Genomic DNA, 20,651 nt, shown 5'->3' on the forward strand with positions numbered 1-20,651 from the left:
AATTAACTAAATAATTAAAATTTATAAAATTGAAGTCGACAAATTAGAACTGAAACGTAATTGAATGATTAATTTCTAGTACCATATCGTGAAAAAAGTTTTCTTTTGAGGCTTTTGAGTCATTTGGGACTGAAGGTTTCTAGTACTGTTTGTCTCCAATCAAGAACAGACTTCTATCAAACGTTAAAATCCTGATAAAAAGGTCTGTCACAATTTGGTCTCTTTTGGAAAGTGAATTGTCGTATTAGGAAGTACCTTCTCCATAAGACTAGACTGCGTATGCCGGTGCTGTGCATGAGCCCAACACTTTAGATTGTAGTGTATCTATGTATATGTAGTTATATTTGGATAGTAATAATTAATATATATATATATATATATATATAATGTTCAAAACACGATTAATATACCATTATAGTTTGTGTTCCATATTCAAAATTTTAGTATATTAGTGTTTATTATGAATACAAAGTTGGCAAAAATTTATTAATACTTTTTAAAAGAGAAGACTTGTTTAAAAGAAAACTATTTTCCTCTCTTTGAGATAAAACAATAACAATATTTAAGCATCAGTTGATACTTTGAATTTTAATTTAATTAATTTAAAGATGTAAAATATTCTATTGTTAATGTATGTAGATTAGACCTAAATAATACTATTATTTTTTTTATCAAATTTTGATTTGGATAATTCTAATTATTAAATTAATTTTACATGTTTAAAACGAAACAAAGTAGAAATTTGATTTTCTATTTAAACGAAAAACTACTATTTTTTAATTTTTGGTAAATATTCTTAGTTTAGCTCATTTTACTTGTCATGTTGTCTTTTGCACAGTTTTTTGAGGAAACGTCAATTAGAATTATAGTTTGACTAATTTACCTTATTAATTATTTGAGCTCCATTTAATATTATTTTTTCTTTTACAACATTAATCTCTTTTCACATTTATCAGAGTAAGGAAAAAATAGAAAAAGTAATTAAATTCTATCTTATTTTAAAATATAAATATTTTAAGTATATTTATTTTAGTAAACATAACAAATAAATGACCTGGCGGAATAGCAAATACATAAGTTAAATATCTAGATTAGATCTCAGGCTAATATAAGAAAGGAAAGGAAATTGTATGGTTTGACTACTTAACCTTTTGAAGAAAAGCAATAATATGGGGTCCATGTTTTTTGTTATATTTCATTTGGTCTCACTAATGGATTGATATGCATGTGGTAATGAATCCACCATTATTGACTTAATAGGGATACTATGGGAATAATATGAATATTGTTTGATTTTTTAATATAGGGTGCACGTTTTTTTTTAATATTGCTTGATATTTTTAATATGAGGTCCGCTTTTTTTACATGAGTTTGAAGATGGTGGGTTCCACTTTTTTTTTCTTTTTTTTTTTAAATGTTCTTGGTGTTTTTAGTATGGGCCCACTTGATTTTTTTTTAAGTGATGACTGACGACGAAGCATGAATTTAACCCATGCTTCTATATAGTAGTAATAAAAATGTCTGTTGAAGTGATGTGACAGACATTTGTTTTCTCAAATTAAAAATTTTCCTCAAAGAAAATATTTTTCTAAGTACAGGTAAATAATGTAGCTAGACTATATAGTGGTTTTGTATTTTATTTTTAAATATAGTTAAGAGAGGTGAGAAGCTTTAAATCTAATTATGTAGAAACTATTTATTTTTTGAAAATTCAAATAATGACCTTTTAGCTAATTTCTCAGGTTTAAATTATTAGTAGTTGTCTTAGCAAATTATTTTTTGCCGAAATATTTAATGTTTAAAAATAATAATATTACCATGTTTCTCGTGCTTCAAATCTTTTTTTTCTCTCGAGCCAATGGTCTATCGGAAACAACTTCCCTTAACAAAGGAGAATCTAGAACTTTTAGAATATGGGTGCACCACTACAAAAAAGAAGGAAAAATGTGTTAAGTAGAAATAGATCCCTAATCCTCTCTATATATAACTCAACATTCAACCAAGTGCACCATTCAGTCTTCTTGTAGCATGGTGTCGCAGGTAATGTTATACCAATTTTAAAAAATATATAAATAAAATACCTAGTTTTACGGAGAGACCATGGGTTCATGTGCCCCAATGTTAGTCTAAAAAATCACCCATGCCTCCCTACCCCGTAAAATTAGAGATAAAATCTGCGTACATCCTATCCTCTTCAGACTCCATTTGTGGGAATACACTAGCTATGTATTCTTTTTGTTGTTTTTAAACGTCTTTCTTGTGGAGGCAGTATTAAATTGGTATTCTTAGGGCAAAGGATAATGTTCAAAACTTAAAATATTTCCTGTGTTATAAACCATTTGTCAAGTTATATTTTGGATGTATTATTAATGATTATACAACTAGAAGTGTATATTGTACCACTTGACTTAAAGTGTTAAATACAACTTGCAAGTGCAAGTAGTATCTTAGTTGTGTTCAAGTTGTAGAGCAACTTGTACAAGTTATATATGTTGCAGGTTTAGAGGTAAAACTCTTTTATAAATAGGGAGCTTTGTTTCTCATTTGTAATACCAAGAAAAGTGATACTACAATATCTCTCTCCTCTCTACAAAGTTATTTTAGTTTGCTTCTCTTATTTATTTGCAATTATATAATTTCATAACACGTTATCAGCACGAGACTCAATCACTGAGTTGGATTCTAGTAATCCAAAATTGATGAGTTGTTTGGGGTACGCTATTGATCGGTACTCTCTCTCTACGAAAGCCTTTGCCGAGAGAAGGTTTGAACTTTGCATTTATAATTTATTTGCTCACCCTAAAGGTAAGTATTTTTTTATCGCCTAAATTTATTATTGTATACCTCAAATCAAGTCTAGTAGGGGTTATTGCTTATATTACTACAAGTCAAGGAATTCAATATTTTTCATAATCCTGTAGAGTTAACAAGCAATATATGGCTACCAGTAGTGGCAATATTTCATAACTAAGTTTTGTTCTGGCTAAATTATATTTACGCCTATAACCACCAGAAGTGGTAATATTTTCATACACATATTGTGATTACAATTTGAGATATATTGGAGAAAATTCTCTACATTATGTGTCTGCCTCAATTTGATCATGAAGTAGAAATATCTTAAAAGAGGTTATAAGCTATTTTATTGTGATATTCTTAAGGCACATTCAAATATGTTCCATTCCAGAAGAATGAGAGCTTTTGATAAACGTTACAAATACAACTCTATTTTCTGAAGTGAATGTGACAATATGTAGTAAAGCTTATAAATATGGACGTGCTCTTGATTGTGAAGATGTTACGACTCATCTCCAGAAGAGATAGAATAATTACAAGGAAATATTCTAAACATTCGATGATTTACTCTAAAGTAGTAAACTCAGAAATTTGGTTCCGGAGTAGCAAACTGTAAATTCTACTCCCGAAATAGTAGAACTCTTGAAATCTACTCCTGAGGCAGTAGAACTCTGAAGTTTACTCCTGAAATAGTAAATAACTTTGAAAGTTACCCTTGAAGTAGTAAGACCTTGAAATTTACTCTCGAAGTAGTAAATCTTTAAACATTACTCTTGAAGTAGTAAACCTTTAAATTTTACTCCTGAAGTAGTAAAAATTTAAATTTTACTTCTGCAGTAGTAAAACTGTAAACTTTACTCCCAAAGTGGTAAAACTTTAATCCCAAAGTGGTAAAACTTTGAACTTTAATCCTGAAGTAGTAAAACCCTAAAACTTTGCTCCTGAAGCAGAAAAAAATTGGTTATATATTTAAGAAATATTATGAAGCAATGTCTTCTTGTGCTTGATCAAAATAATGATTTATTGGTGAACATCGTATTTCAAGCACATTTGAATAATCAGGTTTCATTTCCCAAACCGAATGAAGATATACATACCTCTTGGAGAGATAAAATACAAGGATTGTACATGTTATTTTTGTGCTATGAAATTAAGACATTGCGACACGTATCTCTCGTATGTAAAAACATCTCGAATAATTTTATTAAAGCATCATTCTAAGGCAAGAGGAAGCAGAGTATAATGTTTTCTACCATTACGGTATTAATACATTATGGTTAGTTGTTATTGATTTCTTCGAAGGAAATAAACATTAATGTGTCTCTTCTTGAAGGATATGATTACTACGTGGTTGCCTCTTTGATACAAAATATTCAGATGTTAATGGTTAATCCCCTTTAAGGAGATATTTGAAATACTGAAGTTTAGAGCTTAACGTTTACTTTTCATAATTTATAGTTTAAAATTGTCTTTAAATTTCCATTTGATTATTATTCTCTTTCATGACACCAATAGTGTCTAACCAAATTTTCTTTCGTGATATCAGAAGTATCTAAATAAATATTTGGAAATAGAAACTAATGATCAAAGGATCCAGAAGAGTTAATTGTTTATCTACAAGTATCATGACATTAATGGTGTCCAAATAATATCTGATTATGGTAAATGTCTTTTGAAGAGCTTATATATTATAGTACCATTCATCCTAGATCATACTTATTACGGTTGGAACAAAAATTATAGTAAACCTCAAGTTTACTGACAATAAAAATGTTTATCATATTGAACTATAAATGATTGAAAAATTAAATATCTTCAAGTTACTACGGGTAAGAAATACTTATATAAAACGTTACTCGAGCATGATTAGATCGCATACCACGATAAATCAGAAGTTTATTGATATAAAATCTCATGCAATAGTAAACCGGGAGTTTATTAAAATAAAATAGCACAATTATGGTAAACTTGAAGTTTACTAGTACAGATAATTTTATCAGTTGACATGACGGTTTTGGTCGTCCTGATGTGCTAATTGAGTATTCGAAATATATTGAACAGCCGGAAGATTCTTCAAGATTTCTTTTGTGTCGCTTTTTCTCATGATAAATTAATTGCACCAGCCAAAGTTGGGGTTGAATCCCCTAAATTTTGAAAAATATAAAAGGTGAATGTGACCCCATTCACCCGTGATATGATGTCTTAAATAGATGCAACTATGAGACAGTCACATGTTCGTTTATTGTCAACTGGCAGTTTGACATTTACGAAGTTGCATGCTCAAAATAATTCAGTTGGAAGCACAATTTTCAGAATATGTAATCAAGACGATTCATCTTGATGATGCTGATTTGTATCTAAGTTGGTTTGGCATTGGATGCCTCCATAATATAGCTAAACCATTGCTTATGAGAATAAAGCTTCAGATGTTGGTATGAGATATGATATATTGCATACAACAACACTTATATACATCAGATCAATAGATTATGATTAATTACCCCCTCTCAATTGGTTCAGGGTCAGGAACCGTGATTGTCTATCTAATAAGTTTTGATGTGTGGTATGTGATTAATGGATCTATCACGATCCACATAGATGGTTCTCCGAATAATGTGGGGATATATGCTAGTTTTTTCTAACATGAGGGGGAGATATATAAGCAACTAAGAAATAGTTGTGAATTATCATCAATATGATCCTCATTCAAAAGATAATTCAAGTCAAATGTCGGAAGCATTTGCTGACTCAAAGTTAGTCTCACATTTCTGCTGCAAATGCTCCTATTGAATGTCCCTGAAGGACAAACCTAAAACATGCATGAAGCATGGTAGACGAATCGGTTCCAACTACAATAACCTTGAAAAAGGTAAGGAGCAAATGATTTAAAGGATGATAATAAGAAGGCAATGTGCTCTTGAAGAGCCTATGACATAACACTTCATGAAACCTTATGAGAGGTTCAGGTACCTGAAAATAATGTGATGTGATCTCAGTAAGTTATATCGAATTACGAACCGATACAAAATGATAACTCGTCGACGATATTTTTGATACAATATAGCGCGCAATATTGTATAAGGTTTTGAGGATCTATTCTACGTCCCTTAAAGCATGATGACGTAGAAATGATTACCAAGTAATATGATGCATCTTGGTAAACGTAATGCTTATTGGACCATAGTCCAGACATCAGAAAATTTCACACTATTTATACTGATGGATGTTGTCATAGTCTATATGACTTACTTGACAAAATTTATATGAAAATTTCTTAAGGAATCAAAATGCCTGAAGCATATATAAGTTCTTGGGAAACTTGTTTATAATTCTTAAATTGATTAAAATGAATCAAGGTTGATGTACTAGAATAGCCTCAATGAATATTCATTGAGGAAGGGTACAAAGATGGCTCTGTATACCCTTTTCTCTTTATAATAATCAAAATCTTTCATATTGTTTTGCAAGTTGATGACGTGAATATTATTGAGCTCTTGAAGAGTTTCTAAAAGCAGTAGATTATCTGCTAAAAGAACTAGAAAATTAAATTGGTCCTGAAGTATCATATCCTCATGCAATTAATGCATTTAAATATCTTCCTATAACGTGCACATGATAATGTTTTTTTACTCCTACATGGAGATATTGAAGTAAGATCAATTGCATCTTGCAAATGAAAGCCCTAGTATGAATGTGTTTATTCTAACACATATTGTCAAGCTTTTGTAGACGGGTTATTCATATGATCGACATAGATGTTTGATCCAAACATGTTATTTATGCCCATGAGGGGTTACTGTCATATCATGTTCCACATGACAAGATAACAACAAATTTATAAAGCAAACCTGGAATGGTCTTGATGTGGTTCCAATAATATTATATGACAACGATGCAACTCTATCAAGAGATGGTGCCATAGGTGATCAACCAATTCGTTCAAATGATGATTTGACAGATTTGATCATAAAGGTACTGCCAACCTCAACATACAATAAGTTGATATTCAAGATCAGAGTACATCATCGTCAAGGATCTAGCGATGCTTTAATCAGGGGAGTAAAATACGCGTTGCACTTTTTTCTCCTAACCAAGATTTTGTCCCATTGGGTTTTCCTGGTAAGGTTTTTATGAAGCAGCTGAAAATGCGTATTACCATATATGTGTACTCTTTTTCCTTCACTAGGATTTTCCCATTGGGTTTTTTCTAGTAAGGTTTTAACGAGACACATTATCTATTAATAAACATCCAAGGGGGAGTGTTATAAACCATTTGTCAAATTATATTTTGGATGTATTATTGATGATTATACAACTAGAAGTGTATATTGTACCACTTGACTTAAAGTGATAAATACAACTTGCAAGTGCAAGTGGTATCTTAGTTGTACCAAGTTGTGTTCAAGTTGTAGAGCAACTTGTACAAGTTGTATATGTTGTAGAATAGAGGTAAAACTCTTCTATAAATAGGGAGCTTTGTTTCTCATTTGTAACACCAAAAAAAGTGATAATACAATCTACAAAGTTATTTTAGTTTGCTTCTCTTATTTATTTGCAATTATATAATTTCATAACATCCTGTTTCTTTTTTTTCTTTCTTTGTGGAGCTGGGAGGAGAACATGGTTAATTACTTGATGGAGAAGCTAATACAACAGATTACTTTGAATAGTGACCAAAAATTAAAATTAGTAAACGTATTGTGGAAACTCACATGGATATTACTCATCCCCCCTCTCTAAAGCAAATGAATGAGTAAGTTGCAATAAAATTTCCAGTTATTTGCCAAAAAAATGAGTAAGTTGCATTTTTTGATTCATAAATTCTGGAGCAATTTATGACTACAAAAAGATAAGAGAAACTTATGGCACACTGTTGGGTTACACGAAAAGAAGGGTAACACTTTTTTTTATTTCACATAGTAATCACCAATAATGCATCTTTGACAACTTGAAGTAATAACTATTTACCAATGTACTTTAGTTTTGTAGTCATTAATTAACCTTATTTAATGTAAAATCGGTTTTAGTTTTATGCAAAGTTAAGCAATCGAGTAACTTATAACTTAATCGTAGATAAAAATTACATAAAGAGAGTGTAATATTTTTTTTTTGAACATCGAGTATAAATATTATTTCACAGCGTTATAAAACTTGAATTATTTAAGAAATAGTTATAACAGTAACGTTATATATGTCATCCAATTTAAAGTTAGGGGGGGCCTTGAATAAAGGAACTAAAATCGACACATTTTAATACAATTATACAAAGAGTCTTCCATCTAAGTGGAAACTAAACTAGCTAGATTTTCATAATATGTGTATCTTGTGTAATTGGTTTAATGGTTGACCTTGACATGTTCTAAATTAAGTTGCTTAAAGAATCGTCCATCTTAATGGAAATTTCTCTTGAACCATTGGGACCGTCATTTCTTTCTTAGAGTTCAACTTCTATTTACTAATAATTAAGTCTTTTATACAATTGGATCACTATTTTTTTTTTACAAGGAATACTCCATAATTATAAAACAAGACAAATAATTTATTACAAGCTAAGAAGTTAGTTTACACTAATAATATACAAATTGTCTAGTTTACACTAATAATATACAGTTCCTCACTTATAAATACGAAGGGTCTTTCATCTTCATGGAAACTAAAACTATACTACTAGATTTTCCTAATATGTGTATCTTGGGTAATTGGTTATTATGGTTGACCTTGACAACTTCTAAATGAAGTAACCTAGAGGAGTCTATTCCATCTTAATGGAAATAACTTTTAAAGCATTGGAACTGTGGTTTCTTTCTTAGAATTTAACTATTCTTTTTATACTATCAGGTTATAAAATAAAATTTTGAGACTGCAATTTTTTTCTTAGAATTTAACTTCTTATCTATATAATCGTGTCAACGTAAAAATAATTATAGTGAATCACACATAATTTTTGGAACTAATAATTTAAAAATAAGATAAATAATCTGCTACAATAAGCGAAATTACACTGATAATATATAAATCATATTTTATTTGCTAATGTATATTGAATTTTCTTTCCTTTAATTGGAATACTTCGGCTGCAATTGTTAGACAAGAAGTTTTCTCAGTTACGTATACTTTTTTGAGTAATCATCATCTTTAAATGGTAAAAGATATACATGGTTTGGTTTGTTTCTAATATATGACGAAAATGCTATACAAACTTATCAAAAAGTATATCACAATACTTTATCCAAAAAGGGAAAAATTAAATGACACTAGAATATTACCATATTCCCAATCCCAGTATCTCCGCGATTTCCTATTTTGTGTTTACAAAATACAAATTGATCAAAGATAAAACGAGAAAACATCTATTAATGGTAAAAAGACTCCTAAAATGTTCCATTACACTCCTAATAATTGAAATAAATCATTTGGAGAATAAGATTTACAAACATTTCTGGTAAAGAAAATGAAAGTGGGATTAATCAATGAGCAGATGTGCAAAAATATCACCAAGAAAATACCATGCTTGTCTCTTAAATAGAAATAGTGACCCTTTTTTTGTTGCTTTCTTTGGTTAATACAGTTTCTTAACATTGCACTAATAATATGTTATCCTTAGCAAGTTATCAACTAAATTATAACTAATCAATTAGTACAATTGTTAAGTGCGACTCAAGTTTTAGTCTAATGACGTGTGAGAGTTTTGTATAATAACCTCATTCGTTATACAGGAATGAGGAAAGTACTTTTAAATAAAAATTAACAAACAGTACATAGATTTCGTCATCTTCAAGAATTTTTATTCAATTATTGACAAACTAACCCATCTTCTCATTGAGAAATCCTGATTATTATTTGAAATTCTAACTTTTATGAGTGTGAGATTATGCCAGAAGTAATAAATAAACCATCCATGATTACTGATTCATGCATAATTTCCTCGATGGTGCTTGCAAACGTACCAAGAATCAGGACATAGTACTATACAATTATATATGGGATTTTTATAATGCAAAGTACTCCAACAAAACCCACAATAAAAAACATTAGCCAGTATGCAGTATATAATGAATGTATAATTTGTGTATATTCAGTGTGTATACTTATTATACACTAAACATACATCGTCGATGACTAAAAATTAGTATGACTAAGAGGATGTATTTTCTTTTAAGCGGCTGGCTAATCATGTTAAGATAATGAATAATGTGTTATGCACAATTTTGTAAAATATTGGAAGAAGAGATAAGAAAAAGTATATATGTTGTTTAGTTAACGTTAACCTGAAGTTGTTTCAGTTAATGGGTAAAATATTTTAGAATTCGTGTTGCGAGCACTAGGACATAGTGCCGCTATTTTATTTTACTTTAATTCTACCTACGGCATTAAAAGCACCATATACTAATAATTTAATTAATAATCCTTATGACTTACGATCTAGCACAATGGTATAGGCCGCTATTTAATTTATTACCTACGTCAACAAAAGCACCAATACAGGGATTTTATGATCGTTGTAATATAAAGGTTAACTTATCATTATCAACAAAAAAGGCTACTAATTAATTAGTTCAACGGGTCTACTTGTTTACGTGATTGAAACTGCTTATAATCAGCCGAAACGGTACAATTAATTAAAATGGATATTTTGTTTTCTTGATTAGAGAGGCATAAACTTTAATCTAAGAAAATCTAATAGCCAAAAAAAGTTCCAGTAGGGGAATTTTCTTAATGAAGTGGTGGAAATTTTAAAAGTTACCCTCAGGGGCTTTACTTTACTGACTTAGAAGTCGTGAAAAGGTCGATATTGAAATTTGTTTGACTTGAAAGGTGACAAATTACGACATAAAATTACTTTGATTACCCTTCAAGAGAATTCAAATCTGTTATGAAATATAGTAAATATAGAGTATGGATGTCCACTACACAAATATAATGCCTCTTCCATTATCTTTCACCATTTTAATGGATCTTCCACCATCTTAATGGTTCTTCCATTATCTCATATATTGAATGCATATGTAGCACTATAAATAGAGGCATAAGTTTTCATATGGGATATACTTGAACACATTTGGATGAATAAGAAATCTCTCCTCTCTTGTCTCTCTATTTCTATTGTGTTCATCCTTTACTATTGTGACTCTTTTAGCTTCATTTTACAACACGTTATCAGCACGAGTCTCTAACTTCATTACCGTCGCTCCAATCACTCCAAGTTGAATCTACTTTTTCATCTGGTATGCGTTTTTACCACCCTTCTAATATAAGTTATGCAAACAGAAAGTTAATTAGCTTCTAAGTCATCTGCCAATTCTATTTTTATGCAAATATTTTTGTACCATACATTTGGTCTGTCAATTGATATTCCGCTGCCAATTCGCTTTTAGTATTCTCATGAAATAATAAATCTTTATGTGCTATAGTAGTAAACATTTAACAGTTAACAACACTAATATGGTAATTTTTATAAAACAGTACTTTAAATATATATATTGGTTGGTGGCTGTGGATTAGTTGTTCTTTTAATAAGACCATGATTATATGTTACTGTTAATTTGATTGGGTTATATTGACTACAAGTTTGAGAGAAGAAACAGGTTGTTTTGTGAAAAAAAAAAAGTATTATTTGAAAAAAAAAATGTTTTTGTGAAAAAAAAAAGGAAGGTACTGTGTTTGTAAAAAGGTATTGTTTTGTGGAAATTAAACTTACTATTTTTGAGATTATGTTGTTTAACTGTATCTAACTCAAATATTTCTATGATAGTTTTGATCATCATGTCGAATTTGTCGAAGCTTGAGTTTGTGGCACTTGATATCTCGGGAAAGAATTACCTATCATGGGTACTTGATGCTGAAATTCACCTAGACGCCAAAGGTCTTGGTGCCACTATTACTCAGGATAATACAACATCAAGTCAGGACAAAGCGAAGGCAATGATTTTCCTTCGTCATCATCTGGATGAAGGATTGAAGGTTGAATACCTGACAGTGAAAGATCCACTTGAATTGTGGACTGGTTTGAAGGAAAGGTATGACCACATTAAGGTAACGGTATTGCCCAGGGCTCGTTATGAGTGGATTCACTTACGGTTACAAGATTTTAAAACTGTATGTGATTATAACTCTGCTGTCTATAGAATTACTTCCCAACTGAAATTATGTGGGGATAATATAACTGACGAGGATATGTTGGAAAAGACTCTTACGACTTTTCATGCCTCCAATTTGGTATTACAACAACAGTACCGTGAAAGGGGTTTTAAAAAGCATGCTGATTTGATATCATGTCTTCTTGTGGCTGAGCAGCACAATACCCTTTTATTGAAAAATCATGAAGCCCGTCCCACTGGAACTGCTCCATTCCCGGAAGCGAATGTGGTAGCAACACATGGCCCAACTGAAAGAAGACAAAATAATCGAGGCCATAATAATGAGCGTGGGCGTGGCAGGGGCAAGGGACGATATAATAATCGTCGTGGTGGTGGTCACCATAAAAGGGAGAACAATATGGGTTATCAAGGCAATCCTTCAAGGAACAACTGTCATCGTTGTGGTTTGAAAGGTCACTGGAAAAATGAATGCCGGGCGCCTGAACATTTTGTCAGGCTTTATCAAAATTCCTTCAAAAGAAAGGCAAATAGAGGTGGTGCCTCTTCTGCTAATGCCCGGGTGGAGTCACACATGACTTTTAAAAATAACGATGAGGCAGGGCCTTCACGAAAATATGATGATAATGTTGAAGCTAATTTGGCTTTGAAAGATGATGATTTTGATGGGCTTGATGATATTACTCATTTGGAAGTTGAAGACTTCTTTGGAGATCGAAATTGAGATTTGATCGTTTCACTGGGGAATGTGTTATGTTATTATTTTTATTTATGTGTTTTAAGTTGTCTTTATGTTGTTTTATTTTCGAGAAGTACTTAAATTCTCTATGTTGTTTTATCTTCTAGATTAGTAATTAAGTTTTATATTGTTAGTTTCCGTATTTCTTACGATGTATTTTTGTTTTTATGAAGATAAATAAAATTCCCCAGTCTTTAATTGGATCCAAGATGAGTAATAGAGATATGTGCCTTTTGGATAGTGCTACAACTCACACTATATTAAGAGAAAAGAAATATTTCTCTCATTTGGTTATGAAAAGGGCTTGTGTTAATACAATATCTGGTAGTACAAAATTAATTGAGGGCTCTGGAAAAGCGACCTTATTACTACCTGGAGGAACAATATTGGCCATTAGTGATGCACTATATTGCAGCAAGTCTCGAAGAAACTTATTAAGTTTCAAGGTTATTCGCCAAAATGGTTATCACATTGAGACTGCCAATGAAGGAAAAGTTGAGTGCCTTTATATTATTACAATGAAAGCTGGGGAAAAGTTTGTGCATGAAAAATTACCCGCACTTTCTTCCGGGTTGTACCATACAAGTATTGGTGCGGTTGAAACACATGTTGTAGTAAATAAAAGGTTTAATGATTCTAATGATTTTATCATTTGGCATGACCGGTTGGGCCATCCCGGTTCTAGTATGATGCGCAAAATAATTAAGAATTCACATGGGCATACTTTGAAGAACCAAAAGATTCTTCAATTTAAGGAATTCTCTTGTGCTGCTTGTTCTCAAGGAAAATTGATTATTAAACCATCAGCAACTAAGGTTGGGATTGAATCCCTCGCATTTCTGAAACGTATACAAGGTGATATATATGGGCCAATTCACCCTTCATGTGGACCATTTAAATATTATATGGTCTTGATTGATGCATCTACAAGATGGTCACATGTGTGCTTATTATCAACTCGCAATATGGCTTTTGCGAGATTGTTGGCTCAAATAATAAGGTTAAGAGCACAATTTCCAGATAATGCGATAAAGAAAATTCGTCTTGATAATGCTGGTGAGTTTACATCTCAGGCCTTTAATGATTATTGTACGGTCACGGGAATAACAGTTGAACATTCGGTTGCTCATGTTCATACTCAAAATGGTCTGGCAGAATCAATGATTAAACGCCTACAATTGATAGCTAGACCATTGCTAATGAGGACAAAACTTCCTGTTTCGGTATGGGGACATGCTATTTTGCATGCAGCAGCACTTGTGCGTATAAGGCCAACCAGTTATCATGAATTCTCCCCATTACAATTGGCTTTTGGTCAAGAGCCAAATATTTCCCATCTTTGAATTTTTGGATGTGCGGTATATGTTCCAATTGCTCCACCACAACGCACAAAGATGGGTCCCCAAAGAAGGTCGGGGATATATATTGGGTATGAATCTCCTTCAATTTTAAAATATTTAGAACCGATGACTGGAGATTTCTTTACAGCAAGATTTGCCGATTGTCATTTTGATGAATCAGTATACCCAACATTAGGGGGGAGAACATAAGCAGTTGGAAAAGGAGATAGATTGGAATGCATTATCACTATCTCATTTAGATCCTCGAACAAATCAATGTGAGCAAGAGGTTCAAAAGATGATTTATTTGCAAAATGTCGCAAATCAACTGCTAGATGCATTTACTAATCTTCCAAGAGTTACTAAATCTCATATTCTAGCTGCAAATACTCCAGTTCGAGTTGATGTCCCGGTAGGACAAACGGTTAATGCAAATGATTCCAGGCCACGTCTGAAACGTGGTAGACCAATCGGTTCCAAGGATAAAAATCCTCGAAAAAGAAAAGAAATAAATGATCAAGATGATCATCCTGTGAGGGAAATTGCTCAAGAAGAGGCCCGAGACATAATAAATGATAAGCCCACAGAGAAGGTCCAGATACTTCAAAATAATGATAGTGAAGAGATCTCGATAAGTTATGTCTCGGCGGGGAAAAGGTGGAACCGAAATGATATTGTGGTCGACAATACTTTTGCATATAATGTTGCTGTTGAGTTAATGCAACAAGATGAGGATCTTGAGCCAAAATCTGTTGATGAATGTAGACAGAGAAATGATTGGCCAAAATGGAAGGACGCAATTCAAGAAGAATTGACTTCACTTGAAAAACATGAAGTTTTCGGACCAATAGTCCGAACACCTGAAGATGTCAAGCCAGTGGGGTACAAATGGGTGTTTGTGCGAAAACGAAATGAGAAAGGTGAAGTCGTAAGATATAAAGCACGACTTGTGGCACAAAGATTTTCGCAAAGGCCTGGCATTGATTATGTGGAGACATATTCTCCTGTGGTGGATGCAATTACCTTTAGGTATCTAATAAATCTGGCAGTTCGTGAAAAGCTTGATATGCAACTGATGGATGTTATCACAGCCTATTTATATGGCTCATTGGACCAAGAAATTCTTATGAAAATCCGTGAAGGATTCAAAGTGCCCGAAGCATACAAAGGTTCGCAGGAAACCTGTTCAATAAAACTTCAGAAATCTTTATATGGATTGAAACAATCAGGGCGGATGTGGTACAATCGTCTTAGTGAATATTTGCTAAAGGAAGGATATAAAAATGATCCTATTTGTCCTTGTGTTTTTATAAGAAGATATGGGTCTGAATTTGTCATAATAGCTGTGTATGTTGATGACTTGAACATCATTGGCACTCCTAAAGAGCTTTCAAAAGCTATAGAGTGTTTGAAGAAAGAATTTGAAATGAAAGATCTAGGTAAGACAAAAATTTTTCTTGGCCTACAAATTGAGCATTTGACAAATGGAATATTTGTCCATCAATCAACATACACTGAAAAAGTTTTAAAGCGCTTTTACATGGATAAATCACATCCGTTGAGTACCCCGATGGTTGTGAGATCGCTTGGCATAAATAAAGATCCATTTCGACCTAAGGATAATGATGAAGAGCTCATTGGTGATGAAACTCCATATCTCAGTGCAATTGGGGCATTGATGTATCTAGCCAATAATACCCGACCAGATATATGTTTTACAGTAAGTTTATTGGCAAGATTCAGCTCCTCCCCAACAAAAAGACATTGGAATGGTGTTAAGCATATATTCAGATATCTTCAAGGAACAATTGATCTGGGATTATTTTATTCTTATGAATCCAAGTCAGATATGATCGGTTATGCAGATGCAGGATATTTATCTGACCCACATAAAGCCCGATCTCAAACAGGCTATTTATTTACATATGGAGGTACAGCTATATCATGGCGTTCAATGAAACAAACAATAGCTGCCACTTCTTCAAATCATGCGGAGATAATAGCCATTCATGAAGCTAGTCGGGAGTGTGTTTGGTTGAGATCAATGACTCAACATATTCAGGAAATGTGTGGTTTTATTTTGAAAAGGGATATTCCAACTATATTGTACGAAGATAATGCTGCATGTATTGCTCAACTGAAGGGAGGATACATTAAAGGAGATAGAACAAAACATATTTCACCAAAGTTCTTTTTTACTCATGATCTTGAAAAGAAAGGTGAGATAGATGTTCAACAAATTCGCTCGATCGATAATTTGGCGGATCTGTTCACTAAAGCATTACCAACCTCGACATTTGAGAAGCTGATATACAAGATTGGAATGCGTCGTCTTCGAGAATTAAAGTGATCTTTTCATCAGGGGGAGAAAATACGCGCTGCACTCTTTTTTCCTTGGTCAAGATTTTATCCCATTGGATTTTTCTGACAAGGTTTTTAACGAGGCAGCAAATAATGTGTAACGAGGCACATATATGGACATCCAAGGGGGAGTGTTATGAAATATAGTAAATATAGAGTATGGATGTCCACTACACAAATATAATGCCTCTTCCATTATCTTCCACCATTTTAATGGATCTTCCACCATCTTAATGGTTCTTCCATTATCTCATATATTGAATGCATATGTAGCACTATAAATAGAGGCATAAGTTTTCATATGGGATATACTTGAACACATTTGGATGAATAAGAAATCTCTCCTCTCTTGTCTCTCTATTTCTATTGTGTTCATCCTTTACTATTGTGACTCTTTTAGCTTCATTTTACAACAAAATCGTTATTTTTGTTCTTACGTTTTAATATTTGATTGTCTCTCTACCTCACCCAAAGTAGGGGTAACATATGCGTGCAACCCACCTCCCTAAATTCCATATGCGGAATCATCCTGGGTATGTTGTTGTTGCTATTGCAATTTTTATTGTTATTTCCCTACATTATCGAGTTTTTAGGAAATTACTTCATTTTCTCACTGAATTTAGCAGGACGTTTCGTTGGAAATTAGCCGGTCGTTAAGGAATTGTTGCGAATTTCCAGCGAGACGTCCGTCAGAAGATTTCCATTAAAAATTTGCTCTTTTTAGTTGTGTACTAGATGCAAAAGAAATTTATGTAATTAGTGTGTGAAAGTTCTAAATGTTGATTCAACAGTTCGACGTTTAAACTTTATAGACGTCTTTCTACAACATCTTTTTCGAAATTTGAAAAACTCTTATAGTAAAGCTATAAGATTATATTGATACTATTTCTACTATATTAGAAGCACCGGTTGGTGCTTCTTTCGTCGTCCGTCTGTGGACCCCCCCCCCCCCCCCCCCCCACATAAAAAAAAATAAAACATTTGGGCCCCATATTTTAAACAGGCCCTAAAAAAATGTAATAAAAAAAAATTGTGGGCCCCATATTCAACAACATCCAGTATTAAAAAAATTATGGGCCCCATATTAAACAACATCCAGTATTAAAAAAAAAAGTGGAATCCACCACATCCAAACTACGGGAAAAAAAAGTGGACCCCATATTAACAAAATCAAGCAATATTGAAAAAAAAAGTGAATCCCATATTTTTGGGCCCCATATTAAACAGGCCCTAAAAAATAAATGTGGGCCCCATATTCAACAACATCCAGTATTAAAAAATTGTGGGTCCCATATTAAACAACATCCAGTATTAAAAAAAAGTGGAACCACCACATCCAAACTCACGGGAAAAAAAAAGTGGACCCCATATTAACAAAATCAAGCAATATTGAAAAAAAAAAGTGAATCCCATATTTTTAGGCCCCATATTAAATAGGCCCTAAAAAAAAAATTTTAAAAAAATTGTGAGCCCCATATTCAACAACATCCAGTATTAAAAAAAATTAAAAAAATTGTGGGCCCCATATTCAACAACATCCAGTATTAAAAAAAAATTGTAAAAAAAATTGTGAGCCCCATATTAAACAACATCCAGTATTAAAAAAAAGTGGAACCCACCACATCCAAACTCACGGGAAAAAAAAGTGGACCCCATATTAACAAAATCAAGCAATATTAAAAAAAAAAGTGAATCCCATATTTTTGGGCCCCATATTAAACAGGCCCTAAAAAAAAATTGTGGGCCCCATATTCAAAAACATCCAGTATTAAAAAAAAATTGTAAAAAACAATTGTGGGCCCCATATTAAACAACATCCAGTATAAAAAAAAAAGTGCAGGCTTTGTATTCTTAGCAAACACTAATATAATAAAGTTTTAGATACGGAGCACAAATTATAATGTTATATCAATCATGTTTTAAACATAGTATATATATATATATATATATATATATATATGTGTGTGTGTGTGTGTGTATGTGTGTATATATATATAAAAATTGGGCCTCATATTAAACATGCCCATAAAAAAAAATTGTAAAAAAAAAAATGTGGGCCCCATATATATTGACCCCATACTAAACAACATCAAGCAATATATAAAAAAAAAAGTGGAACCCACCATCTCCAAACTCACGGTAAAAAAAGTGGACCCCATATTAACAAAATCAAGCAATATCAAAAAAAAAAATTGAACCCCATATTCAAAAAAAATAATGTCAAAAAAGACTTTGTATTCGTAGTAAACACTAATATAATAAAGTTTTAGATACGGAGTACAAATTACAATGTTATATTAATCGTGTTTTGAACATAGTATATATATATATATATATATATATATATATATATATATATATATGTGTGTGTGCATAAAAATAATGCAAATTAATAATGTCCAAAAAACAAAAGTGCACCCCATATTAAAAAATCAAACAATATTCATGTAATTTCCAAAGTATCTCATTAAGTCAATAATGATGGATTCATTACCGCGTGCGTATCAATCCATTAGTGGGAGCAAATGAAATTATTGTACAGTAACATACTTAAAATACTTATATATTAAAATAAGATAGAATTTAATTACTTTTTCATTTTTTCCTTACTCTAATAAATGTGAAAATAATTGTAGGCCCATATTAAACACCATCCGTATTTGTAGCAAACACTAATATAATAAAGTTTTAAATATGAAGCACAAACTACAATGTTATATTAATCGTGTTTTGAACATAGTATCCCATATTGACAAAATCAAGCAATATATATATATATATAAAAAAAAAAGAGTGCAGACTTTGTATTTTTAGCAAACACTAATATAATAAAGTTTTAGATACGGAGCACAAATTACAATGTTATATCAATCGTGTTTTGAACATAGTATATATATATATATATATATATATATATATATATATATATATATATATATTATATACATAAAAATAATGCAAACTAATGATGTCTAAAAGGGTGGGCCCCATACTAAACGACACCAAGCAATATAAAAAATAAAAATAAAAAAAGAAGAAACAATGTTAAAAAACAAATGCTTAGAAAATCAAACAATTAAATCAATAATGATGGACTCTTTAGAATAAGGAAAAAATCAATTTCTACTTTGTTTCGTTTTAAACATGTAAAATTAATTTAATAATTTGAATTAGAATTATCTAAATCAAAATTTGATAAAAAATAATAAGTATTTTATACCGTTAAATTAATCGAATTAAAATTGAAAGTATCAACTGATGCTTAAATATTACTATTGTTTTATCTCAAAGAGAGGAAAATAGTTTCTTTTTAAACAAGTCTTCTCTTTTAAAGAGTATTAATAAATTTTCGTAGCAAACACGAATAAAATAAAGTTTTAGATACGGAGCACAAACTACAATGTTATATTAATGGTATTTTGAACATAGTATATATATATATATATATTATCATTATCTAAACACAACTACATATACATAGATACACTATAATCCGAAGTGTTGGGCCCGTGCGCAGCACGGGCATAGGCCATCTAGTTATTTACATATCACTAGCTAAATCTTCTAATATGTACTGTAAATTATATATATATATATATATATATATATATATATATATATATATATATATATATATATATATATATATATATATATATATATACATGAACCCCTACATTTCAAGAGCTTTTCGATCACTTTGCTGCTGCTCAAAATGAATATTTAAAAATAAGAAAAGTGGTCATAAAAAAGTTTGATTGTTTTTCGAAAAGGCATGGAAAATTATGTAATTTTGGTGGAATGTCGGCGAAAAGAATGATAATTGATGAAACCGTGTGAGATCTTGCAGTTTAGATGTTTTATCATACTATAATAATAATTTGATTTCAACTAACAAAATATATATTACAATTTTATGAGCACCTTTTATTTTTTTTCTCCAATTTGTGTCCACTCGTAGTACGTACGTTAGTCAAAATGTCAACATACGTGACTGTGATGCGAATTGCAAACTAACGAACCTTCTCTTCAATTTTGATTGTTCAATTCTTCATGGCCCACGCGTCATATTGTTCCCATTCATTATTTTTATTTCCATTTCTATTTTTCGAGTCGGTTGCTAATTGGAATATCTTCCTTTTTTATATTTCACTAACAATACTTTCTCGCTGTCAATTTACAATTCATAATTTGATTAAACACAAAATTAGTAATAGAATTTATGATTTAATTATGATATAATATTTATGTGATTATAGAACTTTATTTTTAAAACTTAAATGAAATTATTTTTAAATTTGAAGATATGTTTGGGAACGA

The 20,651-nt window shown here is 31.3% G+C and overlaps 1 protein-coding gene across 1 annotated transcript; it reads left to right on the forward strand.

Moving 5' to 3' along the window:
- Nucleotides 1–11,559: 11,559 nt before the first annotated feature.
- Nucleotides 11,560–12,615, forward strand: LOC132630432 (uncharacterized). The gene has a single exon (XM_060346003.1). It carries the CDS (start codon nucleotides 11,560–11,562, stop codon nucleotides 12,613–12,615), a length of 1,056 nt encoding a protein of 351 aa, XP_060201986.1.
- Nucleotides 12,616–20,651: the final 8,036 nt, after the last annotated feature.

The sequence above is a fragment of the Lycium barbarum genome, chromosome 3 (assembly GCF_019175385.1).
Source record: "Lycium barbarum isolate Lr01 chromosome 3, ASM1917538v2, whole genome shotgun sequence".
NCBI lineage: Eukaryota > Viridiplantae > Streptophyta > Magnoliopsida > Solanales > Solanaceae > Lycium > Lycium barbarum.